The sequence below is a fragment of the Thunnus thynnus genome, chromosome 12 (assembly GCF_963924715.1).
Source record: "Thunnus thynnus chromosome 12, fThuThy2.1, whole genome shotgun sequence".
Taxonomy (NCBI): domain Eukaryota; kingdom Metazoa; phylum Chordata; class Actinopteri; order Scombriformes; family Scombridae; genus Thunnus; species Thunnus thynnus.
Window position 1 is genome coordinate 4717545 of NC_089528.1, and position 18396 is coordinate 4735940.

Below are 18396 nucleotides of genomic sequence, written 5' to 3' on the forward strand. Positions count from 1 at the left end.
GTGTGTGTGCGTGTGTGTGTTAGATATTATGTAAAAAATGTAAAAAGTCAGTTGTTATATCATTGGACAATAACAAATTGTAGTTGGCTAAAAAATAATAACAAAAACAAATTAAAAAACACAACACAACAAAACTGTAAAACCTATTCAATTGCATGTTGAAAGAAAATGAATACTTATACTGAAAATTCGGCTGAAGGAAAAGTCCTGATAAGAAAGAAACAGAAAAAGGTGGTCTACACGTAAAGTATATTTTAAATTAATCTATTTATTCATTCACATATTTAATTTTACCTTGTTTCAAATAAACCAGGTTTGGTCCTCCATAGTCCTGAAAATTGCAAGAATGTCATTTAATGTTTGTGTCAGAGATTGATAAGCGACTGCAACTGGCTGTTGCTTTTAAATTAAACTGTCTATTTGACAACATCGTGATACATTGTCCATTCAGTTTAGATTTCAGCATTGGCTATTTTCATTACATGATTCTTTTTTTTTTGTAAGCTTTCTAAATAATTTGTGGCTGAAAGGTATTTGTTTCTTAACTTAAGAGAAGTTTTATAAAAAATCCCCTTGTCTGGTTTTGGCCAAAATCTGACCAGGTGTATAGAATTCACAACTATAGCGAATATATTTTGACTCACTATATCTGTTATCATTAGCCAAGTAAAGTCTGTAGAACTCATTCTTCTGATGTTTAAAAGTCACTCAGTCAGATGATCAGCAGAGGGCACTGGTACATCTTATTTTAGTTTGGTTAATAAGGTAGTTGCTAAAGAACAATGTAACCCTACCTACTGATAACACCTGTCATGCTATTTTAATCCTGATAATTGGACACAACTGAAAAATAATTAGTAAGGTGTTTTTATTTGGAATTCAAGTATTATGTATTAACGTAGTCATTCTTGCAACATAGCAATTCCAAATAAACACAATTACAGTGTTTCTCAAGTGGTTTAAGTGAACTGAATATTTAAATGAATTTCAAGGTTACTGGAGAAAGTGAATTAAGAAGCCTCACAAGTGACAATGTGATAAGGAGAATTTAACACCTCAATCCTTTACTGAAAAAACTGACTAAGTAGAGTCTGCTTGTTAGCACAACTGAGGAAAATTTCACAATTTCAGTAATAAATTTGGTGACAGGAGTCCATCAACTAAGAAACTGCAAAAATGTCTGAGGAGAATGCGCCACTGCACATTTTGAGTTTGCAGCTGTTTTTGCATATATGGCATGTTTAGGATTATTAGAAGGAGATCTGGGTAGCATGAGCAACATGCCTAGTAGTGGACACACTGATTGACAAGTGAGCTATGAGATGTACAGAAACACCACAGCTAAGTATCTCTTTAAAATAGCTAAAATAGTATTGTAAAAAAAAGCTGTGGTGTGCATTAATGACAAATTCAATTTAGTATTGTTATATTATTCTTACGCAAGGCAGTCCAAACTGAAAAATGACCACATACGCATATCAAATCTCTTTTGGACACAGTAAATTGATCATCCTCCAGTGGTGACCCAACTTTTACTTTTTACATAAATGTAGCTCATAATATTTCCTTCACTTTTGATGAGACTGCAGACTAAAAAGATCTGAACTAGGATAAGTTGAAACTACTAACCTTCATATCAGTAGTGGAGGTCAGTCTTTCTCTAGCAACGAGCATCCTCTTTTCAAGCCAGAGGAGGGAGGGCCATTTGTAACACAGAGAAGAGGCAGACTTGACAAAGATGTCTGACTGACAGAAAATAATCTGGACTTGGCGTATTAAGAGGTAGAGTCCTCCAGAAGATGCCTGGTGAATCAAAGCAACACCATTTCATCAATCAAAATAAGATATTGATAGTAAGACTACATTATGACAAGATTGTATCTCTAACAGTTATCCACATCAGCAGTGTTTTAAATAGATTCTCATTTATTAATCCAAGAAAGTAAAAAGTACCTTTTTATTCACCCAGTCTTGGTCATTGCTTCATCAGAAGAAAAGCAGGACTCAAGATATGAGTCCACACAGAAGTCCACAGTCTGAATGAGTGGGGAGAAGACAAGGCAAGAGAACAATCAACTCCAGTGAGTCTCTGCCAGAACTCAGAACCCCCTTAGAAGTAACCTTTCACAACAACACAGAACAAATACTAACAATAGCTTTGCTGGCTCCAGTTTCAAACTTAAGTGAGGCAAGGTGCCTCACACCTTCCCTTGTGTGTTCATGTGATCATAAAAGTCAGAGATACAAGGACTGTGGACAGCTGGGAATGAGACCTTTAATGGATGGCTGAGTGCTCCACTAGAGCCTGGAATAGACAGAGGGATAAGCAAAGGAGACGAGAATTCTGGAGTGAAGGCAAGCAAGGACAGGGCCTGGTAGGATGTGATGTGATAGAAAAGAAGACAGCTGAGGTTTGGTCACATTACTGGTGAAAATACTTTGTAAGATTTCAGTATACCTGGGTTTTAATTATCATGTCAAGAAAATCAATTTACATGTTTCAGAAAGGTACTGGTTGCCATCAGTAATGCTAGTTTCAGGTTGACTTGCCTCAGTGTCCTTCATAGTAAGACACACTTGAGTAGTTGCATGCAATTTTTAAAATTTGGTCTGAATACAGATTCAGATTGAATATTCTTGCATATAAATGATATAGTATCCAACATAACGCTACATATACTGTAGTACATACAGTACATTACTTGTTTTCTCGTGGGCTTATCACCTGTCACTGCTGATCAAAGAAAAAATAAAAAGCTGTCCTGACTATCTACGTCACAAGCTGTCCCCAAACTGTCCTCTGTACCATCAAGCCCCCAAAGGCAGCCAGCAGGAATTTCACAAGTTATCTTTGTGCTCAAGGATAAAGAGAAGAAAACAATGGCGTGTCAACAGAAGCAGGCCAAGGGCACTCACAGCAGGTACCTTTTGTACAGGTCTGAAGTACGGGTCACAGTGATATGAATTTGTTTTAGAGCACAATTAAACGTTGCACATCTAGATTTTTCATCTGAATTTATTTTGAACATTCAAAGAGAGGTGAAAATACAATGAAAAAGATTACTTAAACAAAACCAACCATCTGATTTAAAAAAAATACAATTTACAGTGCCACACACACATTTTTTCTTAAATTAATTAATTTAATTACAATTAAAAACATTACCAGGAGTTAATTAGTCTTCCCTTTATCTTCGACAAGTAGAAAACAACAGGTTTTGACAAGTTTTGATAACTTTCGTTCTGTTGTTTGACGAATTTTGTTTTAAACTGATCTGCTCCTTAAAAAGTAAATCAAGGTAAAAATAAGCCTTTTATATGTCATATGAATAATTATACAACCTAAAAGAAGATGAGGACTTTGCACGCACAGCCACTAACTTCATCATAAAAAGTTTGTACTTTTATTATACTTACAGTACTGCTGCATTCTTTCTTCTAATGTTCAGTAAGAGGCCATCATAATAATGATTTCAATTAAGATAATGTTTGAATACAAGACCATATCTGAGAAACTTCAAATACAAGGACACCACAGACACAAGACATTTAGGTAAAAATATACATATGAATAGACCCAACATAAATGTAGAGTCACAGCATAATCACACATTTGGTTACACTAAAACCTGTGTAGTGCACTGATTTGATACATCAAAACTATAGCTAATTCAAATGTACAATGCTAGTTAGTATAAATGACCTCATTCAGCCTTGTTCAGGACTTTTTTGTTGTTTTGTGTACGATTTGCTGATAATACAGAATGCCAAGGCACAAACCAAAAGTTAGAACACTCCCTACAATAACCTATATTATATCCCTACACACATCCAACTGCCTAGCTTTTGCATGAATTGAATGTACTGTGGATAACACTTGTATTGACATCCTAAAAGGGCATACTATCAGTGACAGTTCCTACAGATTTATGGTTTTCAGCTATTTCACATGTCTCGCTGCCAATTTGTATTGGGTATCAAGTGTAAGTGCTTTTGACTCACGATAAAATGAGATTTTGAAATGAGATCATCTCCAAAGCCTATTTGTTCTCTAAGTAGAGAATGTTTAGCACAGTTCCAGGCCATTTAAAAGTGTTAAGGTCCACCTCCTTATGTTAAGCCACTAATTCATGTCATGTGAACTTGAGTTGGATGGCCTACAGTCTCTGAATATTTCTATTGATGATAAAGAAAAGGAAACAATGCCAAGTGGACAGGGTTGGAGTCAGTGTATAGACCTAACTGTGAACAGTGGTGAGTGATAATAGAAGGGATCTCACAGCTGTGACCTTGGCCTTGTCTTGTCTCTCTATAGACAACAGCTGCAGCTCTTTATTCTCCCTCTTGAAATGTATTTCACACCCTATCACTTGACAGAATATTATTGAACTTTAGATCTCGAGATCTTTGATGTCACATAAATTGTTGTTACCTGCTAGCCACCCTTATTTAGTTTAAGGGCAGAGGCTAAGTCTAAGATGAAACATGTCTGTTATGAATAAGACATAAATCATTATAAAGTAAAATGAATCGCTCCTCTAAGCAACAGATAGCCATCAATATACGTATTCTGAATCATGTGTAACATCCCAAAAGATGACAAGATGAAAGCCTAATTAGTGATGTTACGCAGCATACAGTATATTAGGTCCCATCACGTGTTGATTCCCCGACATACAGTACATACTGTATAAATGGGAAATAATTACATAAGCACTGATTTGATATTACTCCTTTTATTACAATTGTTTCCATATATGTAGAATAATCAAACAACACAGAAACAATAACTAATTTGATTTTCATCTTAAAATGTACTTAATTTTTATCATCCATCCCGACTGATGACTATTATTTCAGAACAACTTCATATAACTTAGTGGGACAGAGGAGAATTACTTGATAGACTGTAGCCTGTCCTTGCTCCCCCACCTCCTGCCATCCCCTTTCTTTGTCATGTCCAGCTACTCTGTTGTCCACAAAGTGAGAGCAACAAATAGCAGCACTAGGCTCTACCCAATTTGGAGAATGCTTTTTGTGATATGTAACCTGGATGCCATTTCTCTGATATTCATCCCCATATTTGGTTGAGTATCAACCTTTATTAATGGAGAGGAAGCCTGGTGTCAGCTACTGGATCCATCATTTCACTTGACAGAGGTTGACAGTCAAAGGTAAGAAAAATACCCAACTGTCGTGTCCTAAGTGTGTGTCAGTGTTCGACAATGTTCACTTGAGATGTTGAAATTACTTTCAGCTATACAATTTCTGCTGTTAACTATTTTTTTGTAAGAGGTTAGTGATGTATTATGGTGATGAAGATTATTTCTGTTACTGTACTTTGTGTTCTTTACTTGCCAAGCTTGCTTTATCTTAACTTACAATGATGTAATGTGACATTTGGTTTGCTTCTGTCTACTTAATATGAATAGCACAGATCTTCATTTCCTGTGAGGCAAAACCCCTCAGGTAAAATTCACAACTGCATTTATGTAACAGTGTGATATTCTTTCATACTGCAGTAAAACAACAGTTCACCCAATTATTTTTAAAGTATTTTGCTTCTCAATTAATTGTTATGATTCTGCCTTTTTGGGGTTGCAGTTATGTTTGATATTGAAAATCATAAGGTCTGAGACATCCAAATTTATCCAATGTAAAGGACCTCTGCATGTGTCTGTTACTCTGTCACTTGTTACTTAGTGGCTGTAATGTTGGTGATACATGAATTTAAGCTTAGTTCTGCATTTCTACTTGAAGACATCATGTAAAAGGTTAAAGGTTTTAAATAATTACATACACTCACGAGACAATGAAAGGAAATTTTGTAAATATTCTAATAATATAATATTATTTGTCTTATCTGTTCTTGTATAGGGATATAGAAAACTTGTGTTTTCAAGGTTTATTATGTCTTATTTATTTGGTATTTATTTATACAATTTATTCTTAAACTAACAGTATGTCTGTTTTCCTAACCCTTATGTTGTGTGTGTTTTATTGGGCCTTATATGATTAATCACTAGGACATACCTTTGTGTACAAACAAAATCACAGACCGTCAAAGATTTTTAAAATTCTTAACAGGTTTAAAAATGGGTGATGCAGCCATGGCGGAGTTTGGGCCTGCGGCTCCTTTTCTTAGGAAGTCAGATAAGGAGCGTCTAGAAGCCCAAACTCGTCCATTTGACATGAAGAGGGAGTGCTTTGTTCCTGACCCTGAGGTTGAGTACGTCAAAGCAACCATCAGTAGTCGTGATGGTGACAAAGTCACTGCAGACACTGAATTTGGAAAGGTATGTACGTCATATGAATTTAGTTCAAATGTATGCTGAACAAAAGTCTTGACCTTTAAGAAATGTGTTATCTTTTCCCACAGACTGTCACAGTGAAGGAGTGTGATGTACACCCTCAGAATCCACCAAAGTTTGATAAAATTGAAGACATGGCAATGTTCACCTTCCTCCATGAGCCAGCTGTGCTATTTAACCTCAAAGAACGTTACGCAGCATGGATGATCTACGTAAGACAATTTACTAATGTGTAACTTTGCTTCGTTGATAGACATCTCAGCATCTGAAACCATTATCCTCTATCCCTCTCTTAATTTGGCAGACCTACTCTGGGCTGTTCTGTGTGACTGTCAACCCCTACAAGTGGCTGCCAGTCTACAACCAAGAGGTGGTTGTTGCCTACAGAGGAAAGAAGAGGAGTGAAGCTCCTCCACATATCTTCTCCATCTCTGACAATGCCTACCAGTACATGTTGGCAGGTACATAATCTATTTTAGCCTTCATTTTTTAATATTCAATTGTGAAGTCATGTCATCTGTTACTGATATTTTGATCATTTCTCTCAACAGACAGAGAAAACCAGTCAATCCTTATCACGTAAGTTACACAGCCAATAAAAATCTCTTCAATATATAAGGCTTAAAAGTCGTGAACTAAGACTTTTTATATCTCCTCTACTCAGCGGAGAATCTGGTGCTGGAAAGACTGTCAACACCAAGCGTGTCATTCAGTACTTTGCCAGCATTGCTGCTGTCCCAGGTGGGAAAAAAGATGCAGCTTCTGAAAAGAAGGTTTGTATTATATTATACAACCAAAATATCAATGGCAAGTCAGACAATTTTTTTAAAAGCTTTCCCAGAATTGACACTAAACCTGAAGTTGTGTCTTTGTTTAAAAAACAGGGCACCCTGGAGGATCAAATCATTCAGGCTAACCCCGCTCTGGAGGCCTTTGGTAATGCAAAGACCATCAGGAATGACAACTCCTCCAGATTTGTGAGTATCTGTGTGACTGCAGTGAGGCTACTTGATTATCATTAATTGACTGGGAGTTCATTTTTTCATATTAGAAATATAAATGAACACTACTTTTCCTCTCAGGGTAAATTCATCAGGATTCATTTTGACAACCGAGGAAAGCTGGCCTCTGCTGATATTGAGACTTGTAAGTAAGGCTAAATCCATCCACACACCCAATTTCAAAGCCATTTATCCTTTGTAGGGTTGTGTGGTGCTGGAGCCAATCTCAGCATGAGAGGCAGGGTAAATCGTGGACGAGATGCCAGTCTCCCAGAGGGCTAACACACATATTGAGCAAACACACAAATTTACACTCAAACTGGTAGGAAATTGTGAGTCGCCAGTTTTCCTCACCGACATGTCTTTGGACTGCGGTAGGAAATCTGAGTGACCCAAGAAACCCACACAGATACAGGGAGAACAAACAGACTCAATACAGAGAGGCCTTTGCAAAACACAGGAGATTATTGTTGTAACCACTGAGTCAATGTGCCACCTATGTAAAACAAAATGTTCCGACATTAAATTGCAGAAGCGCCAACAATTTTGTTTCGTAATTGTAGCTAAACCTACACCTATACAGCAAATAGTCCCATGCTGGAACATAATAACCTAACATATATTACATCTCTAACAGACCTTCTGGAAAAGTCCCGTGTGACTTATCAGCTCAAAGCTGAGAGGGACTACCACATTTTCTACCAGATCTTGTCTCAGCAAAAGCCTGAACTTCTGGGTAAGTGTGCAATATACAGTACATATGATATATGGTTATTAGAGTATAATGTGTTGTAATACAAAATAAATATTTATCTTTTTGTGAAATGTCCTTTTAGAAATGCTGCTTATCACCAACAATCCCTACGACTACGCTTTCATCTCTCAAGGAGAGACAACAGTGACCTCAATCAATGATTCTGAAGAGCTGATGGCCACTGATGTGAGCTGAATCTTCGATTCACAACAGCAAACAAGTTTTAGCCATACATCAATTTATAACAAAATAAGGAAATACCAGAATTACATTTTTTGATTTCATTCAGGATGCCTTCGATGTACTGGGCTTCACTCAGGAAGAGAAGAACAGTATTTACAAGTTGACTGGTGCCATCATGCATTATGGTAACATGAAGTTTAAGCAGAAGCAGCGAGAAGAGCAGGCAGAGGCTGATGGCACTGAAGGTGAGAGAGTTATATAATATGTGGAAGTGTATTATTATAATTATTATTTAATAATAATTTGATCAGATAAAATTTTCAACCATCTGTGTTTTTACATATCAGTATACTATATCACATAGTTACAACGGAGCAAGGATTTTTTTCAGTTCTTGCTTTTGGTATTAAGGGTTTGTTTGACATTTTGCATTTGCTACATTGAGACTAAAGATATAAACAAATACAAATGAATGAGATTGACATCATGAGAGCAGCTGTGTCCGTGCAATTCAGACTCTTGCACACCACGTGACAGCTGAGCCCCTACACCAACTGAATCTGAACCTGTTTTAAAGCTGCACTAAGCAAGATTTTAATGTAAAAAATAATCCCTTGGAGCCGTTACAAGTCATAAACTGAGACTGTATCAAAAAGAAGAGTTTATCCACGTCAATCAAATCCTGTATTATTCACAAAGTTTGCCCAAAATAATTTCAATGGTCACAACAAGTTCCAAATTAAAACTTGAGAGCAAAGTAAAGGGTGTCATGTTGCACCCTGACAGAAAAAAGCTGAGAGCAGAGACTTTTTTTGTTTATATGACTCATGTATATCCTCACTTCCTCAGATGCTGACAAAGTAGCTTATCTGATGGGCCTGAACTCTGCTGACCTCATCAAAGGTCTCTGTCATCCAAGAGTCAAAGTAGGAAATGAGTGGGTCACCAAGGGACAAAATGTTGCTCAGGTAAGAGTATACAGCATGACTTTTTAGTTCAATTCCAAAATAAAGTCCTGAAAGGTTTAGTCAGGTCATTTTTATGCATTTCCTTGTTAGGTCTACTATGCTATTGGTGCACTGTCTAAGTCAGTGTATGAGAAGATGTTTCTGTGGATGGTAGTCCGTATTAACCAATCCCTGGACACCAAGCAGCCTCGCCAGTATTTCATTGGTGTACTGGACATCGCTGGATTTGAGATCTTTGATGTGAGTTTGGAATGGAAAATGCAAAGCTTGTGAACTTAATTAATATTTTTGCTTTGCTTTGCATTTTTATGCCTGAGCTAATTTTTATATTATCCATATTATTACAGTTCAACACCTTTGAGCAGCTGTGCATCAACTTCACCAATGAAAAACTGCAACAGTTTTTCAACCACCACATGTTTGTACTGGAACAGGAAGAGTACAAGAAAGAGGGCATTGAATGGGTTTTCATAGATTTTGGTATGGACTTGCAGGCCTGTATTGATCTGATTGAAAAGGTGAGTTTTTGGATTTATTTGGGCAAATCAGAAAATTATCATTATGTTACATTACCCAGGTATTTCTATAGTTATTTCTGTAGGTTTTTCCTGAAACCTAATATCTATTTATTTTGCTTGTCTTACAAAGAAGAGAAAATATATTACTTTTTTCATTGTATTCTCCTCAGCCCATGGGTATCATGTCCATCCTTGAAGAGGAGTGCATGTTCCCCAAAGCCAGTGATGCTACCTTTAAAGCTAAACTCTATGACAACCACCTGGGAAAATCCAACAACTTCCAGAAGCCTAGAATTGTCAAAGGGAAACCAGAAGCTCATTTCTCCCTCGTTCATTATGCTGGAACTGTTGATTATAATATCAACAACTGGCTGGTGAAGAACAAGGATCCTCTGAATGAGACTGTTGTCGGTCTTTTCCAGAAGTCTAATCTCAAGCTTTTAGCCAACCTTTTTGCCGGGTATGCAGGAGCTGAGTCAGGTATGTTGACATTGATAATAGTAAAACATTGTGCAAATCAATTAAAACTTCAAGTAATACAACAATAATATCATGATTAACATCTTGATATAGATTAAATTACTGTACAGTTTTTGTACAGTTTTCTGTGGATTATATTTGACAGAGTGATTTTTATTTAGCTCAGGAGGGTGGTGGGAAGGGCAAAGGTGCCAAGAAGAAAGGCTCCTCCTTCCAAACTGTATCAGCTTTGCACAGGGTGAGATTTCTATGTTCTTTTAAAATTCACATTTTCAACAGTGGTTATTGATCTATGCTAGAAGCACTATAATAATACCAACATCACATGTAATTGCAAGGCTATTGGAATACAGCAAAGATGAAAAGAGGGTCTAAAAATGTTCTTCTGGTCAATAATTTACCAACAGTACTGTGTACAACATACTTTCCCCAGGATATAAACAAAGATAATTACTGAGTTCTGATAAACAATGTAATTTAAAAAAAAAATGAAAATGAAAAAAGGTATGTGTTCAAAACTTGCAGGAGAACCTGAACAAGCTGATGACCAACTTGAGGTCTACTCACCCTCACTTTGTGCGCTGCATCATCCCCAATGAGACCAAGACTCCTGGGGCCATGGAGAACCCTCTGGTGATGCACCAGCTGCGCTGTAACGGTGTGCTGGAAGGCATCAGGATTTGCAGAAAGGGCTTCCCCAACAGAATCCTCTATGGAGATTTCAAACAGAGGTTTGCATCTGATGAACAAATCTACATTTAAAACTACAAATGCACTGAAGTTATTGTAATGTCAGAATTGTTGAGGTGTTTTATAAGATATTTTCACAACATGCAAAACATTTCATCTGTTGTATTATTGTCAAAGATACCGTATTTTGAATCCTAATGCCATTCCTGAGGGACAGTTCATCGACAACAAGAAGGCTGCTGAGAAACTGTTGGGTTCTCTGGATATTGACCATGAGCAGTACAAACTGGGGCACACCAAGGTGAGTGTTTTCAGTGTTGGTTAAGAGAATATGCGATATGTATAACAGATACTGTATGTAATTACTGACTATCAAATCTGCCCCTATAAAAAAAGGTGTTCTTCAAAGCTGGACTTCTGGGTCAGCTAGAGGAGATGCGAGATGACCGATTAGCTCTAATCATCACTGGCATCCAAGCTCGGTCACGAGGCCTTCTAGCAAGAATTGAATTCCAGAAGATTGTTGAACGCAGGTAAGAGCTCACAGCAGGACCAGACCTTCTCAACAAAAACCCTTGACAAAAAGCAGTACCTCAAAATTCACATGTACTCTACCTTCAGTACACAAACCAAACAGTTTGACTGAGCCCCTTAAACCTTAAGCACTTTGTTGACTGTTGCGCTACTTTCTTGTTGTTTCTTATGCACTTGTCTACTTCCAGTCATTTCTTACTTTAATTATTAACAAAACAAAACAAAAAACAATCACTTCTGTCCAGTGCACTTTCTCATTGCACTTGTACCTAGTCATCTACTTGAGAATTTGTACCGCAGCTCTTTTAGAGTCACTGTCATCTAATGCCTCGCTTGTAAGTGGATTTGGATAAAAACATCTGCCAAATAAAAAAATGTAAATGTAAATTACTGTCATTGCAATAAACATCAAGAACAGGAGACTATTGTGAAGGTAGAGAATTGTTTTAGGGTGTATTGAGGAGGATATTTGTTGCAATCAGGTTAAAATTGGATCTTCACCGCTGGAAAAGACTTAAAGACAATGATAATCTGTTATCAACAGGGATGCACTACTTGTGATCCAGTGGAACGTCCGTGCCTTCATGGGGGTCAAAAATTGGCCCTGGATGAAGATGTACTTCAAGATCAAACCTCTGCTGAAATCAGCAGAGACTGAGAAGGAGATGGCCAACATGAAGGAAGAATTCCTGAAGTTGAAAGAAGCTTATGCAAAGTCTGAAGCTCGTAGGAAGGAACTAGAGGAGAAAATGGTTTCTCTCCTCCAAGAGAAGAATGACCTGCAGCTCCAAGTTCAAACTGTATGTTTCAAACTGTACCTTTCAGCATTGCAATAAATATTACTAATATTATAAGACTGCTTATACTGTATGGCATGCTTTATGTTTTTAATAACAGGAACAAGATAATCTGTGTGACGCAGAAGAAAGATGCGAGGGCCTGATCAAGAGCAAGATTCAGCTAGAGGCAAAACTCAAAGAGCTGACAGAAAGAATGGAGGATGAAGAGGAGATGAATGCTGAACTCACTGCTAAGAAGAGGAAGCTGGAGGACGAGTGCTCTGAGCTGAAGAAAGACATAGATGACTTAGAGTTGACTCTGGCTAAAGTGGAAAAAGAGAAGCATGCCACTGAAAACAAGGTACTGCAAAACACTTAAAATGACTCTGTGTGTCCCAAATAACATCCATGTCTAAGTCTTTGATAAAAATGTCTTCTGGCAATAGGTAAAAAACCTGACTGAGGAAATGGCTGCTTTGGAGGAAATAATTGCAAAGTTGACCAAGGAAAAGAAAGCCTTACAGGAGGCTCATCAGCAAACGCTAGATGACCTGCAGAGTGAAGAAGACAAAGTCAACACTCTGACCAAGGCCAAGGCTAAGCTGGAGCAGCAAGTGGATGATGTAAGAATTTACAAAATCAGGTGGATATGCATGTAACAAAAGGTAAATGACATTTGAAAAATAAAGTTATTTATGACCACCCACAGCTTGAAGGGTCCCTAGAGCAAGAGAAGAAAGTGCGTATGGACCTTGAGAGAGCAAAGCGGAAGCTTGAAGGAGACCTGAAGTTATCCCAAGAGAGTATCATGGACCTCGAAAATGACAAGCAGCAACTTGAAGAGAAGCTGAAAAAGTAATATGAAAAGAACACTTTTAAAAACACAATCAGATTTTAACTATTCGTCAGCGGGTACATTTTACGTTTTTTTTATCCACAGGAAAGATTTTGAAATTAGCCAAACCAATGGCAAACTAGAGGATGAACAGTCGATGAATGCACAGCTCCAGAAAAAATTGAAGGAGTTGCAGGTAATAATTTAAATGGGATTAAGTAAATTGAGTAAGCTAGTGCATGAATATAACATTTTAAGACCACAATTTAGAGCAACAATAAAGTTTTACTTTAATTTTGGTCTAGGCCCGCATCGAGGAGCTGGAGGAAGAGCTTGAGGCAGAGCGAGCTGCCAGAGCTAAGGTGGAAAAGCAGAGAGCAGACTTGGCAAGAGAGCTGGAGGAGATCAGCGAGAGGCTGGAGGAGGCTGGTGGAGCAACAGCTGCCCAGATTGAGATGAACAAGAAGAGGGAGGCTGAGTTCCAGAAACTCCGCAGAGACCTTGAAGAGTCCACTCTGCAGCATGAAGCCACTGCTGCTACACTGAGGAAGAAACAAGCTGACACTGTTGCTGACCTGGGGGAGCAGATTGACAACCTGCAGAGAGTCAAGCAGAAACTGGAGAAGGAGAAGAGTGAGCTCAGACTGGAACTGGATGATGTGGTCTCCAATATGGAACAGCTTGTGAAGTCTAAGGTAAAATACTTTTATGTATTATATGTTGGTCTACTGATTTTGTTATCAAAACTTTCTTTGTAAGACTTTGACAAACGTGACCCCTCTCAAGTTCTTTATGTGCCATTGTTAATGCTTTTCAATTTCAGAATAATTTGGAGAAAATGACCAGGTCTCTGGAAGACCAAATGAATGAATATAAAACAAAAGCAGATGAGGGACAGCGTACCATTAATGACTTCACCATGCAGAAGGCAAAGCTTCAGACTGAGAATGGTATGCATTTGTTCTGAACAGTGGGTTTGTTTGGTGTTATGAAGTACTCATTTTATTCTTTTCTCAAAATTAGGTGAACTTGCAAGGCAGCTTGAGGAAAAGGATTCCCTAGTGTCTCAACTCACCAGAGGAAAACAGTCCTACACTCAACAAATTGAAGACCTTAAAAGACAACTGGAGGAGGAAGTCAAGGTAGCATCCAAATACCAGTGAGAACTTCTTTGGTTCAGATGTTGGTACATAAAGATGCTGGAAGGTATACTCTCATTTCAGGCCAAGAATGCATTAGCACATGCAGTGCAGTCTGCTCGCCATGACTGTGACCTGCTCAGGGAGCAGTATGAGGAAGAGCAGGAGGCCAAGGCTGAACTGCAGCGCAGCATGTCCAAGGCCAACTCTGAGGTGGCTCAGTGGAGAACTAAGTATGAAACTGATGCCATCCAGAGGACCGAGGAACTGGAGGAGGCCAAGTAAGTAAAATATATTTTAATGCGAACAACACTGAAAATTAAAAAGCAATTAATCCTGAATAAAATCCTAATCCAGAAAGAAGCTGGCTCAGCGTCTGCAGGATGCTGAGGAGGCAGTTGAAGCAGTGAATGCTAAATGTTCTTCTCTGGAGAAGACCAAACACAGACTGCAGAATGAGATTGAAGATCTCATGGTGGATGTGGAGAGGTCTAACGCTGCTGCTGCTGCTCTGGACAAGAAGCAAAGAAACTTTGACAAGGTTTACATTCATTACCTATTATTTTACTGCAGGTATAAGGTAAACCATTTATCTAAAACGTGAACTATTTCGCAGGTCTTGGCAGAATGGAAACAGAAGTATGAGGAGTCTCAAACAGAGCTGGAGAGCTCTCAGAAGGAAGCCAGGTCTCTGAGCACTGAGCTCTTCAAACTGAAGAACTCCTATGAGGAATCTATCGAGCATCTGGAGACCATGAAGAGAGAGAACAAGAACTTACAAGGTCAACAAATTAATTGTTAAAAACCTTCTATGAATTATTTTCTTATGATAATACATTAACAGTTTGTTACATTTTGACCCATAGAGGAAATATCTGACCTCACTGAACAAATTGGTGAGGGTGGAAAGAGTATTCATGAGCTTGAGAAGATTCGAAAGCAGTTGGAACAGGAGAAGTCTGACATTCAAACAGCTCTGGAAGAGGCAGAGGTATGTTTTGCCTTCTGATGAAGGACCTCAAACACCTTAATGCACTTAATCTGCAACAAGTAAAATCCCATTAAAAATAATCTATGTGAGATTCTTTTTGTCTTTCTAGGCCTCTTTGGAACATGAGGAAGGAAAGATTCTTAGAGCCCAGCTAGAGTTCAATCAGGTGAAGGCTGACATTGAGCGAAAGCTGGCCGAGAAAGATGAAGAGATGGAGCAAGCAAAGAGAAACCAACAGCGAATTGTGGATACTCTTCAGAGCTCTCTTGAGGCAGAGACTCGCAGCAGGAATGAGGCCCTCCGTTTGAAAAAGAAGATGGAGGGAGACCTCAATGAGATGGAGATCCAGCTAAGCCAGGCCAACAGGCAGGCAGCCGAGGCCCAGAAACAACTTAAATCTGTTCATACACATCTTAAGGTATGTATTTTATTTCAAATAAAATAACACCTATGACATACTGTATTAGGTCATCACTTGATTTGACCTGCTTCATACTAAACGCCACACTCTTCCAGGATGCCCAGCTCCAGCTTGATGACTCTCTTCGAGCCACTGATGATTTGAAGGAAAACATTGCAATTGTTGAGAGACGCAACAATCTGCTTCAGGCTGAGGTGGAGGAACTCAGGTCTGGTCTTGAACAAACTGAGAGAGGTCGCAAACTTGCTGAGCAAGAGCTGCTGGATGTTAGTGAGAGGGTGCAGCTACTGCACTCACAGGTAAGATGCAGTCATTGCATTTGGCACAGTTCTTTTCTATTATTTTCAATTTACTGAACAATTCGCTGATAAAATTTTGCATTCACCCAGAACACAAGTTTGCTAAACCAAAAGAAGAAACTGGAGTCTGATACAGCCCAGTTTCAGACAGAAGTAGAAGATGCATTGCAGGAGTGCAGAAATGCTGAAGAGAAGGCCAAGAAGGCCATTACTGATGCTGCCATGATGGCAGAGGAGCTGAAGAAAGAGCAGGACACCAGCGCTCACCTGGAGCGTATGAAGAAGAACATGGAGCAAACCATCAAAGACCTGCAGCACCGTCTGGATGAAGCTGAACAGATTGCCATGAAGGGAGGCAAGAAGCAAGTGCAGAAGCTTGAGTCCAGGGTGAGTATCAATCATTTAAGAGAAATCAAATGAAAAATCAAATCAAAAACACTAAATCATCATAATTTCACATATTGAACATATTAGAACTGTAATCAAAAAGTCTACCCCAAAACATTTAATATAACCAGCCCAATCTTTATGACTTGTCTCCAACAGATCAGAGAACTGGAAAGTGAAGTAGAGCTTGAACAAAGAAAGTCCAGCGAAGCTGTCAAAGGAGTGCGAAAATATGAGAGACGAATCAAAGAGTTGACCTATCAAGTAAGTTTCAATTCATTTAAGAAACGGTGGAGCACTGAGAGTGTAATTTCTATTCAAAATTGCAATTATTTTGTTCTTTTTTTGTTTTCAGACAGAAGAGGATCGTAAGAATCTTTCCCGACTGCAAGATCTGGTAGACAAGCTACAGCTGAAAGTCAAATCCTACAAGAGAAACGCAGAGGAGGCTGTAAGCACTCTCAGTATTTTAGGGAAACTATTAAAGGAAAAAAAAGCATAAAAGCTGTCCAAGCCAACAGCACCTGTGCGCATATTTCATACCATGCCCATTTCTTGCTCAATACAGTAAAAGCCAGGTGACAGGTTTCTTTCCCCATTCAGTGAGTAATTGTATTTCTTTAATTTACCTTTAACAGGAGGAACAGGCCAATTCTCATCTGGGCAAGTTCCGTAAGCTTCAACACGAGCTTGATGAAGCTGAAGAAAGAGCTGACATTGCTGAGAGCCAGGTCAACAAGCTACGTGCCAAGAGCCGTGATGCGGGGTCAAAGGTCAGTTCTTGATTTTTTAAAAACTTTTTCATTTTTATGTTATGAACACAATATAACACTGACAAACTCTAATCCTAATGTTAATGCGGCTGTCATCTGGATATTGTATTATGATTGAAATACATAATAACATGCCATGTAAACTACAGCATTTTGTCCCATCAGAATCCATACTGCTGATGAGCCAGATAATACAATCCTACCAGAATTCACAAATGCCAACAGTATAATAATAGTGACAGTGAATCTTCAAAATGTTTTGATTGTTCCATTGCTTCACAAATTGTAATACATTAAAAAAAATAGAAAAGAAATGTGTCTCATTGCTTACATTTTTTCTTTCTCTTATTTCAGAAAGGACATGATGAGGAATGAAGCTGATGGAATAAATTCTTGTCTCTGAGGCACTTGTCTGACTGATGGTGTCTCCCTAAGCATGTCAGTTGTTCAGTAGAATAAAATGAATCTGCATCTCAAACTGTGCTTTGGCTTTTTTTGCTAACTTTACCATGTCTTAGTACATTTGAAAAAAACCCTATGAGACTAGTAACACTTAAAAATAAACTGGGATCTTATAACATGTTTGTAACAAGTCTGTAAATACAATACTATAATTATAACCTGTTCATAGAATATAACAATGTAGCCACACAATCACTGCACAAAAACTCCAACAAGCATTTTTAAAACAAAATGGATTTTCTTCTGTGCAAATGGTTAATCAAAATAATGTGGATTGGAGTTGGTATGCTGGTGTTACCCTTGACATACAGTACATACAGTGACATACTGATGGACATACAAGCAGATCAAGTATATTCTTGTCTAAAGTACAGACTGTATATTATGGTCTGTGTATCAATATACCAGATAATAGTTAGCAAAAAATGTCCACTAAAATGTTAAGTTGTGTTAGATGTTAGTTGTGGCATTTCATGACTTAACTGTGTAATGGTAGAAAGACAGTTTTATACTGTTTGAAATGTCATTAGCTGTACTGTATTCATTTTATGAACTTCATGTCCAGTATAGCACATTAATCAACATTGCCATACCACTAGTACGTATGTAGATAATTATTGCTAAATAGACAATGATCACTTATACTTATATAATGTATTGCGTTGCACCTCTGACCACAACCAGCGACACTGATGTGTGGTCAGAAGTGTGCTTGTAACCACTGTTGTAAACACTTCTCCAACACTGCAGTGGGGTGAGAACTTAAACCACTAGAAGACCATACAATGTTACGTTTCACTTTAGAGGTATAGAACATAAATGATGCCAATGGTTTTATATTAAACTGTCAACTAACAGAATTGCAGGATTA

The 18396-nt window shown here is 38.1% G+C and overlaps 1 protein-coding gene across 3 annotated transcripts; it reads left to right on the plus strand.

The window, feature by feature from the left end:
* Nucleotides 1–5066: 5066 nt before the first annotated feature.
* On the plus strand, nucleotides 5067–17541 carry LOC137193647 (myosin-7-like). 3 transcript variants are annotated; one of them, XM_067604924.1, is made up of 39 exons: nucleotides 5067–5174; nucleotides 5433–5469; nucleotides 6088–6296; nucleotides 6380–6523; nucleotides 6616–6772; nucleotides 6863–6890; nucleotides 6976–7084; nucleotides 7196–7288; nucleotides 7394–7457; nucleotides 7950–8048; nucleotides 8149–8252; nucleotides 8356–8494; nucleotides 9099–9217; nucleotides 9308–9457; nucleotides 9565–9735; nucleotides 9906–10215; nucleotides 10377–10453; nucleotides 10741–10946; nucleotides 11083–11206; nucleotides 11302–11438; nucleotides 11984–12239; nucleotides 12337–12579; nucleotides 12665–12841; nucleotides 12928–13073; nucleotides 13159–13249; nucleotides 13359–13748; nucleotides 13877–14003; nucleotides 14077–14195; nucleotides 14277–14473; nucleotides 14550–14733; nucleotides 14809–14974; nucleotides 15059–15183; nucleotides 15293–15601; nucleotides 15700–15903; nucleotides 15994–16290; nucleotides 16450–16554; nucleotides 16646–16741; nucleotides 16929–17063; nucleotides 17418–17541. In XM_067604924.1, exons 3-39 carry the CDS (start codon nucleotides 6096–6098, stop codon nucleotides 17436–17438), a joined length of 5820 nt encoding a protein of 1939 aa, XP_067461025.1. In that variant the 5' UTR covers nucleotides 5067–5174; nucleotides 5433–5469; nucleotides 6088–6095; the 3' UTR covers nucleotides 17439–17541. The 3 variants fall into 3 exon arrangements, with proteins under 3 accessions (XP_067461025.1, XP_067461023.1, XP_067461024.1); XM_067604922.1 differs by having other exon boundaries at nucleotides 6976–7288; XM_067604923.1 differs by having other exon boundaries at nucleotides 5158–5174; nucleotides 5438–5469; nucleotides 6976–7288.
* The last annotated feature ends 855 nt before the right edge of the window (nucleotides 17542–18396 follow it).